Raw genomic sequence first — 13764 nt, 5'->3', positions numbered from 1 at the left:
GCACCCACCCCCCAACCTGCCCAGCCTTGCAGGCAGCCCCTCACCCCGCACCTATAGGTCCCGCTCCCCAAGCCCTGCCGGTTTTGCCAACCACGGGAACTTTCAGTAACCTAACCCTCATGGTTTTTGAGGGAAACCTGTATTATATGCTCCAATTCATATTAGCATTCAAAGGGAGTAAAACTTCCCATTGAAAAATCCCAGTCAGAAGAGAAGACCCAAGCAGAGAGAGCACTGATATTAGTCACTACATGGTCACCCCAAAACGTAGCACATATGGAAAAAATTGCTTACAAAGAAGGAAGGCTCAAACTAACAGTATTTAAGATAATATTTTTCTGACAAGCCTGCAGAGCAGTTGTTTAAGTTGTTTGTATCTACACAGTGCCAAGAGCTGAATTTCTGCATCCATAAAGTATTTTACAGCCTAAAGCAAGAGTTGGCAAAATACAGCTGGATCCAGCCTACCAAGGGATTTTATCTGGCCTGCAGCACATCCCTTGGCTCCACCCAGCCCAGGCACAGGGGGCAATCCAAGCCATGGCTCATGTAGTTGGTCCCGACACCCCTGGATGCACGGTGGGGCAGGAGTGGCTGGACTCACCTTCCCAGTAATGGCTCCTTCTGGCCACCACTGCCAGTGTCACCCTCACTGCTAGACCCAGCCCTGATGCCTGGGCACCCCAGCCCATCTGCCCTACACCCACCACTGGAAGTGCCAGATGGAGTGGCAGGTGGGCAGGGTCTCCATAGAGACCAACTTGGGACCCCCACGGGCAGGGCATGCTCATCCGTGCACATGTGAAGAGGCCGTGGGTGGGCAGGTAGTGGTGTCTGGGAGCAGGACAGGCTGCTCATCACCCGATGCCCCATTCCATCTGCCCAGCAAAGCATGCCCTGCTTGTGGGGCTCCTAGGCCAGTCTCCATGGAGACCCTGACCACCTGCTCCATTTGATCACTCCATCTGATCACTTGGGGCATTTTGGTGAGCTGTTGCAAGTGGGGGTAGAGGTGGGAGTTGCTGACCCAGCCTGAAACAAATCTCATCAAACCTCCCTAAGTGACCCTCCAACACAAAAAGCTGCCCACCCCTGGCTTAGAGGGAGTCTCAGCACCCACATGTGTGTGTGCAAACAATCCATATTATTTTACTTCAGTTAAAATACTCATAAATAGTGATGTTCAAACATTTTATCCAATGGTGCCCTACTTAAGGAAATTTTTACAAAATGGAATCTTAGAGCTGAACCACATGACTCAAATTAAAGTTAAGCAGAACTGTTTAGCTATGTTACTGCATGATAATCAGGGATTCCGGTTTTCTGTTTCCAATGGAAAAACAGAGAAAAGCATGGATTTCCCCGTTTACCAGAGGAAAATGTGGATTTTTCATTTTAATGGAGAAACCTGTGGATTTCACATTTTTGCAAAGAGCTCTCTGCAGGGTGGCAAAGTTCCAGCCTACGAAGGGCTGGGGGGAACGGGAGGAGGGCAGTCAGGCAGGGGGCATCATGTGCATGTATATGCACATGGCTGCCAGGCGGCCTGGAGAGCAGCTCCTGCAGGTAAGTCTGCGGGGGAAGAGGGAAGATTGAGGCCTCCATAGGGAGGGAGGGAGGGAGTTGGGCAGGTGCTTGGGGCCCAGGGCGAGAATGTGAGGCTGCAGGGCTCCGGCAGGGAGTGGGGTGGGTCTGCAGGTGAACTGTCTTGTGGGTGGGGAGGTAGGGCTGGCTCCCCACCACTGCACACACTCCCAGGGACGCGGGGGCAGCAACCCATTACCCCTAGATCTTTACGTGGGGCAGGAGCTGTCCACTGCAAGCTCGGGCTCCCTACCCTGCTGCCCTCCTCTGGGGCCTCTGCAGCCCAGCAGGTGCAACCTGGCAAGGAAGGGCAGAGCAGGGCCACATGGGAAAGCTCATTGCTGCTGTGGGCTCCAAGCTGCCCTGGTGAGGCATTCCCTGCCCACGCGGCAGAGCAAGGGTCATAACCCTGCACTGCTGCCTCTGCTACTGCCATGTGGGCAAAGGACGTCTTGCCAGGGCAGCATGGAGTTCACAGTAGCAAGCAGCTTCCCCATACAGCCCCATTCTGCCCTGTCACATTGGGTTGCACCTGCTGGGCTGTGGGGAGGGCAGCAGGGTGGGGAGCCTGAGCCCACAGCAGGCAGGAAGCAGGCAGCAGGGTGTTGGGAGCCAGTCTGCGTGTTCTGCTCTGCTGCAGCAGTTGCCACCTCCCGCAGAGAAGAGCCAGGGCTCAGGCACTGCTGCAGCAGGGAAGGGGATGCAGATCCAGGTCCCTGGCTCCATAGCCCTGGCAGCTAGAGGCTCCCTCCAACAGGGCTGGGGGGGCACAGGGCGGGAGGCACCAGCAGGACCAGGGGGTTGTGGAGGCAGGGGGGAAGTGAGTGGCACCAGCAGGCCTCAGAGGGCTGTTGGGGGGGATTGAGGGGCACCATCAGGACCTGGGGGGCTGTGGGGCAGGGTAAGGGACACTAGCAGGGCCAGGGAGTTGTGGGGCGCAGGAGTGAGGGGCACCAGCTGCACTGGGGGGTGGGGTGAGGAGTATCAGCAGGGCTGTGGGGGCTGTGGCTTAGGAGTGAGGGGCCTGGACTTGCATTCTGTGAGCTAACAGGGCAGAGAGAGCTATGATTTTCTCTGATAAAAAGCCCCAAATCAAATACCAAAATTTATAGCTATTTAGAATTTATTTTATTATAGTGATTGAGGCACTGGTAGGATTCCAAATTGCTTTAAAATTGTAAATATCTCAAGAAAACATTGTGTTCAACTAACACCTAGATATATAGTGGTCTTTCATTTTAATCATGGATTGTTGAGGTTTTAGTCAGAGAATTTGCTATTTTTTAATCAGGGAATTTGTGATTTTTTTTTTTTTAATCAGGGAAAACCTAAATCCCTGATGATAATGCATAACTGCATTCAGAGTCAGCATTACTATGAAACATGACCTACTGAAGGTCTAAAGTGTTACTGAGATAAATTAGATTCCTACATTATTTTACTATTCTGAAAGTATCTAATGTTTTGTTTTTCATTTAATTATACATTAGTTGCTCACAGGGACTCCCTACTTTAAACATTTTAATCAGAGCATTATGTGGAATCTTTAAGGATTACTATTGAAGAAAGGCTCTTACCTTTAATAATTGCCTTCTTACAAAATCAAATGTTTTCAGGTTTAGGCCTTTACACAACATTTTACTACTCAATCTGATATATTCAGTTTAATATTTCTCTGACTGCAGATCTGGAAGTTCACAGCATGGTACTACAGAAACTTTGATGTAATTCTTCTTACCACAAATGTAAAGTTTTTTCCTTGCGTTTCACTTGTTGAAAAGTCCAGTCTACCTGGATCCACAGCTCCCAGCTCACCTAAACATTCTCCACAAAGCAGTCGGGCTTGAGGGTTTGCATCTTGACAGCCAATTAAAAGCACAGTTACCAACTGGGAGATGATTGGCTCCACAGTTTCACTATCTGTTACATATTTAGTCAACTTTTCCTAAGAAAAATTGAAAGAAACAGGAAGACAAATAATCATAAATACGGATGTAGCAAAGTTGATCTTAAGAACTTTATTACTGTAGTCCATTCTTCCATAAGCTTCCTGTTTGTTATCATTCACTGCCTATCCTGTTTTATTTGTGATCCAGTCTTCTAGCTTAATGATCAGATAGTCTTCCTGCACTGCTCAGTCAGATAAGAATAAAAATAGAAATACACAAAAGAATAAGGGATACAAGATGTATTTTCAATATATAATCTATTTAGAGCAGTGATCATCTTTTCTTATCCATAAGAACTGAAAACAACATCCTTTCTATAAAAACAAAAAATGAATTTGTGGGTGGCCAGATTACAGTGCAAATACTCAATGCCTTTCTTTTAAACCTGTTCCCGATTCATTAGATAAAACAGGTATTGTTTCACACTATTTTAATTTTTGTTAATATATTTCTTTAGCCATACCACTACAGATAATTAGAAAAACAATAGCCACTGCAAGACACAGCTGATTTGACAGCAACTTACTGATGCATCAGCATAGCAAAAAACAACAACTTAAGCCTTCTTATCTATGCCCATCAATAGATAGCCATCTGATGTTGAATAGCTGAGCATGGGAAAATGACTGGAATTAGGAACTATTCATGTGGAAATGTATACTTTCTTATCTGTGAATCAGCCTATAAACATACTGAATTTGTAAGAGTTAGAAAACATGCCTTTGAGATTAAAAAAGAAATGGATCACTTAAAATCACTCTCTCACTTAAGCCAATGTTGAAAAGATAAACTGATTCATTTACATGCCAGACATAAGTATCACTTATAATTTTCCTTATATTAATCAGTTTAAAAATGCTGACATAAGAGCAACAATGAAGTAGCCTTCATAACTGACTGTAAAACTAGCAGTAAAAAATTAAGCACATCCAAAGCCTCCATTAAAATAAGGAGGATCATTCTAAATTCTGTTCAGTAAGAATGAAAAATACTTGAATAAATTTCTGCTAAAGGAACAGATTGTATGAAAAAGGATCATTTTCAGTGTATCAAATCAAAGGACAGAAATATCGTACAACACTTAAAATGGAGATTGTGGTAATAGAAAAAATATTTCTAAAAGAAATTACCATTGCATGAAAATATTAAAATGCTGTAGAGAACTGCCCTGATGAATGATCAGTTAAATATATACATTTTCTACACACCAAACCAAAAAATATTTAAGAAAATAGTGATTTTCATAAAAGTTACATAATCTAATTGAAGAATAAAATGTCAAAGCATTATCCTAATCTATTATTAGGATAACATACCTGAATAGTTTTACACCATACCAGCACTCTCTAAGGAGTCTAGAAATGGAAAAATTAAAAATACTATTATAGCTGATTCTCTCTTTATGTATCTCAGTCTGTTCCAAGACTGTTTCTACCTTCCTCCAATTCCTTTCCTTTAACCACAGGAAACTGTAGAAAGCTGGATATAATAAATAAATTCACTAATCTTGAACTACTCTCTTGAAGTTTTCATTCTCCATCACCTCATTATCCCCATTTGTCAGCTTCCTTTTTAATTTTTTTCCTCCTTTTTTCACCTGCATGCCTTTTCTTCTCCCCCCTCTCCACCTTTTGCTTCTGGCTGTTGGCTGGTCTTCTCCACTTCTTTCTGCTCTTCCTTGATTTGCCCATTGTACAGTTATCCTCCTCTCAGGTTTCCAACACAACCCCTGGACTTTACTTTTCTTGTTGTCTTCTGTGGCCTTGCCATTTTTTCTTTTCATTCCTTTTAGGGCTCAAGTCTCTCAATGTCCTTTATTTTTGCCCATTACTTCAATGCACCTCCCAACTTCCTCACCCAGAGAAAATCCTTTACTCCTGTATTTGGTCCTATTTAAGAAATTTGCACTATAAAGCAAGTTGCAGACAACTTTATATTTGGCTTTATGAAACCTTTTTCTAAAGGTTCAATCTGAAATTCATGTTGGTTGATGACAGGTTTGCTTAATAAAAGGTTGTTAAATCAGCAAATACTTTAATAAAGAATAAGAGAGACAGATGATTAGTTCTACCTAAGGGCAACCTCCTTACAATTCTAGATTGACTTATCTCTTGTAATGCTAAGTTCTCCTTAATAAATGGTTAAACAAAGAAAAGAGACTGCTGATTCACAGCAAAAATGCTAAATTCAAGAAAAATTTGAAAGCTCTCTTAAAAATTAAAAAGAGGAATAATTTAAGGGCTTACTATCTTACCCATTCTGAAAACAAGAGAAATCTTTACTGAGATACTGAAGAGAGATTGAGAAGTCACTTCAACCTATCATACTTATAAGAAAACTGAAATCCCCCAACATAAAATAAAACAATACTGTTAACCCAGACATTACCCTGGTTTATGTTTAACTGCATTTATCAGTAACTTCATTTATTGTAGCAGCTTTAAATACCTGATTTCTGTATAAGGTTTCCTTCAAACTGGTAAGTGCATGGATACGAACATCTACATTCCCATGCTGAATAGCTCTCATGGATAGCTGCAGCATTGTTTGTAGGTCTGTGCTTTTGGAGGACTCCTGAAACAAAATATATAGCATATGGCACAATTACTGTGTCACTAAAAACATAGTTTTAGTCTTATTTCTTTCCCGTTCAGAACAATAACAAGTGTTCTGTCCATTTTGCCATTTTTTTTAAATTACTAGTTTATCAGCTCATTTCCCACAGCAAGCTGAAATTCTTTATAAAATGAATTACCAAGCCATAACATTTTCTAATCCCTCTCAAAGTCCAGATGAAAAAATAAGCCTTTTGTAACACACACTAACAAGTTTCTCTCTCTCTCTGAGGGGATAGAAAAGTATAATTTCCATTCTAAAGATGGGCAAGAATCTTAACATTAGTTTCTGTAACATCTCAGTGAATCAGTGGCACAGCTAAGAATATAATCCACTAGTTTATTCTGCTTTCATTCTTGATCTATTCAATGCCCAATGTTTCACTTTAGCTAAAAAAGTACAGAGATGTACTTTAGATGTAGATGCACTTACATTTTTACCCTCTTAATCTGATATGTTGTAAACATAAATTCTTCTCAAAGAGAAGTGTTTATTTACTTTTCCAAGGAAAGCTAGGCCATTCAGAAGAAAACTTCCTGTTAAATTAAAACTAATCTTGTCTACATCTCCTATGTTGTTTTGAAAATCTCTACAATTATATTATCAGCCTAACATCCAGTACTATATTCTTAGACCACAAACAAATTCTTTTGCTGCATAAAGTCATTAAAACTGTACCTTTCTATACTCCTGAAGGACTTTTTGAATTTCTTTCAGTTCAGGATGGTCAGGCAGAAAATAAATTTCATGTAGAAAATCTTGTACTGCATCTCTAATAATTTGATTTTTTAAAAATAAATATTACAAAAAGAAATAATTGAAATAAATTCTTACAAGACCATCATAAAAGAGTAATAGAACATAGTATCAATAGAAGAATGAAAGCTAAAGAAAGAGTGCAAAACACATTCAATATGCTTACAATAAGATTGCATTTAAATTAGAAGACAGTTTTTATTAAACAAATTACTTCTTTTGCTACTAGACTGAAATGACAGTGGTTCTCTCCTCCCCACCCCCCACCTTCCCAGTCCAAGCTTGACTTGGTGTCTAAGATTAGCGCTATCCAATTGGGAGCCCGTGGGCCCCAGTGGACACCTTTCTCGCTGCCACATGGTATGGGAGAGGCCAGGGGTCTGTGTACCATCTGTGCAGCAAGGGGGGGTGGGGGAGAGGGCTGCACAGAACCAACAGAGGCCACACAGTGGAGGGAGCCATGTGCCACCAGCAGAGGGCCATATGCCACTTCAGCCCACAAAACGGGGTGGGGGATCCTGGGCGAGGTGCCCCCTGCCCTGCAGTGTACAGGCAACCCCCGCTTAACACTCTTAATTGGTTCCGGGAAAACCAAGCATTAAGCAGAACCGCACTAAACGAAACCCGTTTCCCCATAGGGTTTAATGTATATAGAAATAATTGGTTACTTCTTGCCATAGTTTCTCACCATCGCCGCTGCCTCTCCCCACCCCTCCACTTGCCTGCCGGCTGTTCTGGCCCCACGTGCCAGCCCATGCCCCGTGCTCCCGCCGGCTCTGGCACCATGGGGCCCTGCACTCATGCTTCTCCCTGCTGCCACTTCTCCCCATCCCCTGCCCAACAGCTGCTCTGGCACCATGTGCCAGCCCGGGCCCCGTGCTCCTGCTGCCCTGCCCTGCACCTCTGCTGGCACTGGCAGGGGCCCCGCACTCATGCTTCTTGCTGCCGCTGCTTCTCCCCACCCCTCTGCCTGCCAGCTGCTCCAGTACCATGTGCCACCCCTGGCCCTGGCCCAGCGGCACCAGTGCAGGCCCTGAGCTCATGCCCACTCGCTGCCACTCATCGCTTCTTGCTGTTGCTGGTTCGCTGAGTGCTATAGTGAAGCTGGCTCAGCACTAAGTGAAATGAGGTCTGAATTTTAAAGGAGCACTATAGCGAAACAGCGCTAAATGAAACCGCGTTAAGCGGGGGCTGCCTGTATAGCTTGCATGATGTGCAACCCAGGAGCCGCACACAGGTATAACATGTGGCCATCAGAAGCTGGAAAGCCATCTGAGACCATGTCTATATGGCCTCTGAAGCAAACCCAGGACCCCTGCTGAAAAAATGTTCCATCCATTTATGTGCCGAACCCACAGATTAGGCATTGAAGGTGGCTTGAGAAAGGGCTACAGCCATGCCGAGCACAAACCTCAAGTGCCCCACTCAGGTTCTCTAGACAAGAGCCTTTTGTAGACATGTTATTAAAGGACATAAAACAGTGAAACTGTAGCATGCTACATGCATTAACTACCAGCTCACGTAAACAGCTGAAAGGCAGAATAAGCAAGAAGTAAAATTTGGCTATTATGATTTCTGAAAAGCTATTTGAATGTTCACTGAAAGTAAAAGGAATCTTCCACAATGTGTAGCCTAATTTTTCATACACTTTCATAATACAAACAAAATCCAACACCTCTTCCTGACCCCAGGAATATTGCTTGCCTAACTTCAAAGTCCTTCTGCAAAGTATGCAGGTATTGGAACTTTTATAAAAGAACTCTCTACTACAAAACATTTTTTCACCATTATTAGGAAACTTTAATGTAGTTACCACTATCATCCCTGAGATAAAGCCCATGCCATCAACCCATTTGCCAAATACATTCAGCCAAAATACCTGTTTTCAACTATGAGAAAATAAAATACAGCTGCAGTTTCCTTCGGCTGAATATGTATAAGTGGCAGCAAAGCTACTATCACATGGCTGAGCAGGGAACCAAGGTAAGCATGGTCCAGGCATCGAACAAAACAGTTCCACGCTCTAAATGAGAAGGAAAAACAACGAACACATAAATATTTTCTTCTTTATATTGATATTAAGTGTCCAATGCCAAGTATGCACACTTAATATCTGACATTATTTCAGTATTGTGATTTACGGGTATATATTAAACTAAATATCAAGCTTAGAAACAGATTTTGCAAATGAGTCACAATGTCAATTCACCTGCAGCATAACTCTGGAAAGTCATCCTTGTATCGTAAGCCTGTTCTCAATGTAGTCATCATCTTCACTCTCACTGCACTGATATGTTTGGGACCCATAAGCTTCATTAAAGACATCAGACTGTTTAAAGCCTGAAGAAAAAAAGAAAGACTGTCTTGGATGAAGTAGGCATTTGGTAAAAAAGCAAAATAAATACAATTTTCAAAAGAAGTTAATATTTATCTATTGTTTTCTCCTGTAAGTGGCTTTACTTGTTAAAAATATTTATTTAAAACTTGTGGTAAAACTTTAAAAAAAGTTCTCATTTTCTTTAAAACTATTAAAACATTTTCTTTGGCTAACAGTATTTGTATACAATAGTTTTGCTCAGCTGCAGTAGCAGTAGCAAAGTCACCGCAGAAAAAGGCTCTTTGACCTGTAAAAGACTTCAGTGACGCATTCGTATTATAGCATTTTACTTAAATGACGGTGAAGGAGGGGAAGCCATTATACAGAGAAATTGTACCTGAATTTGAAATCCAGTTATTCAAGTTACTCAGCTAATTATCAATAACTAACATTCATTGCTGCCTTGCTTGCCTCAAGCTCCTGTAATGGTTTTACCTTCAAATCTTCAAAAATCTGCATCCATATTCTCCTGTTTCTTGCTTAAAAGAAAGTCATCATCACCCTGATGTTGACACTTACCATACTAGAAACTCTTATCGCTGAAGAGAAGCTTTACTGTTGTCATCTTTCTAGAAACATATGACTTCAAAGACAATATTACATATAAAGGTTACTTTGTCCTACTGCTTTTAGGACAAGAAATGTGTCGAACAGCTGAAGTTTAAAAAAACCCTCATCTCTTTCCATTGAGCACTGCTTGTTTAGTTTCTAGAAATTCCTTGAAGAAAGAGATTTAAAAGTGTTCTGCTGGGACCAACCTTTTTAGCAGGCTTGCCAGAAATTAGCTCTGAACCCTCCCCAGGGGTGGAAACAGATGTTGTCTTTGTGCCACCATAAAAATGTTTATGGTGGCAAAAAGGCCAAGCAAGCAGAGGTCCGTACTCCTTGTCACACCACAAATGCCCCGCACATGTGGCTGTGACATAGGTAGTACTAATTTGTATCGCCTCATTGCAGTAGAAGTCTGTTTGGTTTATGGTACAAAAGTGTGGTCAGCCCGGAGCTGCCTGTACCCTCCAGCCACCCTGACATGACACTGCTGGTTCCTCCGCACCCTGGGAATTCTCATTCCCAGGGCACACAGGATTGGGCCCTTAAAGCCCTGGAGCACCAGCCCATTTGGGATTCTTCAGGAGCCGATCAACACTGTAGTGTGTTCCAGCTTCAGACCAACAGCTCCAGGACAGCACTAGAGTGTGCAAACTCAAGCTAGCGTGGTCTCCAGAGCACGTCTGGGGAACATGCTGCACACACTCCCATAAAAATCAATGGGTAGAACAACAGGCAATGTGTGTTTTGCCAATGAAGTGGATCCACTATACTGGGACACATCCCAGCACAGATGATCCACTTCATTTGGCATATAAGCTACAAATAGACATTGCCACTCTGATTCCCTTCTTCTGCCCAACCTGCTGCTCTGCTTTCTGCTCCCTAATCTGTGCTCCCAGCCCTATCTCCACCACTACTGTCTGTTTCCTGCCCTTTGCAGTCACTAAAGCTCAGTGGAAGCAATGCCCACCTAAACCAAAAGGAAAACTAAGAACGGACAGAGCCATGGCATTATGAAGAGGAGACCACCTCAATTTGAAATCTGCATTATGAAAGTAGAAAGCGCTTGGAGATCATGTTCTTTCAGCATGATGGGAAAAGCTTCTTGTCTCTTATATTTGCATACAAGGAAACCTCATTAAATAGACTGTCAATCATGAAACTGCTGCCAAAAGATGCATGTGTTTAGTAATGGAGACCAAGTATAAAGTTGATTGATGACTATAAAACACATGACCCAAATTAAGCAAACGTACTAACGGGGAACAATTTTGGCCCCTTTAAAAAAAAACAACCAACAAAAAACAGGCAGATGTTCCCTCCACAGGGAACTGGCACCAGGCCTAGAGGTACTGCAATACCAGGCCAGAACCAGGAGGGCCAGAGGCAGCCCTGACACCCTCCCCTTAGTGCCAAAAATTCTTGATCTTAGCCAAAAGGCTGAGATGCTGATGGAAATCTACCACAAAACTAGGTTAGCACAGTGCATCTGAATAAGATAAATTCTTTTCAGAATTGCACACAATTTCCTTCAGCACCAACTCTTTTTCAAGTCATGGTGAGCCACTACACTGAATACATTTTGACTCCCTCTTCACTCCCACAGCTCAGCTGTGCCTTTCTTTCCCATTTACAATGATTCCTGTTTCTTCACCAGCCTTAAATGCCCGGCAAACATCACCAAACAGAGCACAAACAGTTCACCCAGAATCCCTCTGTTGCCTCCTCACTCAGCCTGCCACATATGATTAGTGTCTGGTCTCAGCCCTCCATGAGGTGGAGCTGGACCACACTGCCCTGTGCCTCATCTGCATAAAAAAATTTGGGGGACTCATGACAAGAACACACAGTTCCAGTCATGCAGCTGTCTAATTAACACATGGATCCTTCGTGGGGGATATCTGGAGTTTACACACATACTAAGCAGTGCTGAGTTGTGTGGTCACCAAGGCTTGAAATGCTGTCAACTCCATTGGGGCCCTGCCAAATGAACTGTATGGTAAATCATGAGCCTTTTAGCTTTGGACGAATATCATGAAGTTTTGCTATATATAAAGTAAGTACAAAAATGCTGCTTAAAAGTGTGTTTATGGAGTAACTGTGCTAATATTTACAGCAGTTTCAAGAAAGGTAAAATGTGTCAATTCTGGATGAACTAAGTCTATGAGTACCTGCAGTAATTTGCATGTTTAATTCAAGGTAAGTGTTTTCAAATCTGCCCCTTATTTCCCTGTGCTTAGGGAGAGCAAAGTCTGACAATAACGAGGAGGGGAAGGGGCAGAAGGCAACCTCGCCCCTGAGATTCATTTTCCCTGCTCTAGCAGTGGGAAGGGGACAAATTAAAGGCAAACCTCCAATAATTAGATTTTATACCTGGAAAATTATAACAAATTTATAAATTTTCCACACATAGAATCTAATTATTGGGAGGTTCCCTTATACTTAAGGTTGTCTTATATTCAAGTAAATAAAATAAATATGGTATCTGCCAGAAAGGGCTCCTTGGAAAAAAACAAAACAAAAAAACTTGACTCACTTCTTATCGCTAAAAGGCATTCTCTCAACACTGGAATCTTTAAACTTTGCCATGAACTTGAATGTTCAAATCAAGACACCAATTTGAATTTCTGCAAGCAGTCCAAGTAAGCTAGTGTAGCCTGAAAGCAACCACTGCTAGTCCCCTTTTTCTTTAAATCCAACTGATGTTCACTCACCATTTTCTTATCTTCAATGCCAACACTGGAGCTCAACAACTGCATGTTAAAGAAGGCCAGTATGCCCAGCAATTTAGGTTGTAGATAATCAGCCTGAAAAGGTTAAAAATATCATCTCACCACTGAGTCACTCTAAAATATTTAGAAATAACAGTTCATTAATAGCCCCTAGTTTAATCATGTAATAACAACATTCTGAGTTTTACATTTTGCCTGTGTACATCATGGAAAGCTGCCTCATTGTAAACACACCTTAACAGAAAATGAAAGGCTACTGAAACAGCTAAGCACACATTCCAAAAGACAGAGATTCTTCAGTATATATACTTTGGGAAAGATATTGGGAAAATATCATAACAGACAAGTCATTCTGTTAAATGGATGTTTCTTTGGCAGTTTGATTTCTTAAATGATATGCATGTTTTCTCTCCATATTATAGAACTTCTATTATAGTATCCTTCAGGCACTATAATCTAAAGGAATTTTTGAAGTGTGCTCAGTCATTCCATCCAGGAAGAGCACACATCAACTACTGTAACTTCCTTAACCTGATGAAGGGTTTTTGACCCCGAAAGCTTGCTTAAAAATTGTTCTCCAACTATTTAGTTGGTCTAATAAAAGATATCAGATTCACCCAAAGAACCTTGTCTGCCTATGTCCTAAGACCAACACAGCTACAACCTACACCTCAGAATACTCTGCATTCCCCCACTTAACCCTGAGACTGAGAAGGAAGATCATTCCATGAAAAAACCTGGATACATGTTTTTCCTTACCATTAATTCAGGTGATGTTATGTCTCTGGGTCCTTGATATGGATCATCATGAGATGCAAACGAAGCCAATATTGACAAACCATTGAACACTTGCTGATAGTGCTCTCCCATACGTAGCAATAGTTCATTATGCAATCCCTGGTAGTCCTGTCTCAGCAGACTACCCAGTTCTATCTCGGTTTCATTCTATAAACCAATACAAATGGGGGGAAAATTATTTTCATTTTACAGTACTTATGTTCCAGAACAGTGGTTTTCAACACGGTGATGACTGTGAAAGCTTGGCTGGACCTACACATGAAAATTAAATGACCAAATTAAAATAACAGTGTATCTTGCACAAGAATGCAAGATTGTGACTAGGACCTGTGCGGGCCGGCTCCCAGTCCCGTCCTCGCCGGGCGCGAGCCGGGCCCATCTGGGTGCACACCGGCTGTGG

At 42.2% G+C, this 13764-nt stretch overlaps 1 protein-coding gene and 1 pseudogene across 2 annotated transcripts in view; both read right to left on the bottom strand.

Moving 5' to 3' along the window:
* Positions 1–13764, bottom strand: part of ATR (ATR serine/threonine kinase) — a 75295-nt gene that overhangs the window by 43156 nt on the left and 18375 nt on the right. For both annotated transcript variants that reach the window (XM_014521606.2, XM_025208462.1), the window contains 7 exons: positions 13326–13511; positions 12549–12641; positions 9115–9245; positions 8785–8928; positions 6828–6921; positions 5982–6107; positions 3323–3529 (listed from right to left, as the gene is read on the bottom strand). In XM_014521606.2, coding sequence (XP_014377092.1) covers positions 3323–3529; positions 5982–6107; positions 6828–6921; positions 8785–8928; positions 9115–9245; positions 12549–12641; positions 13326–13511 — 981 coding nt within the window. The remainder of the gene's footprint in view (positions 1–3322; positions 3530–5981; positions 6108–6827; positions 6922–8784; positions 8929–9114; positions 9246–12548; positions 12642–13325; positions 13512–13764) is intronic.
* Positions 11162–11286, bottom strand: LOC112550871 (annotated as a pseudogene).

Source organism: Alligator sinensis, unplaced genomic scaffold (assembly GCF_000455745.1).
Source record: "Alligator sinensis unplaced genomic scaffold, ASM45574v1 scaffold846_1, whole genome shotgun sequence".
Classification (NCBI taxonomy): Eukaryota; Metazoa; Chordata; order Crocodylia; family Alligatoridae; genus Alligator; species Alligator sinensis.
Note: the sequence above shows the minus strand (reverse complement) of the source record. Positions and strands in the feature narration are given on the sequence as shown.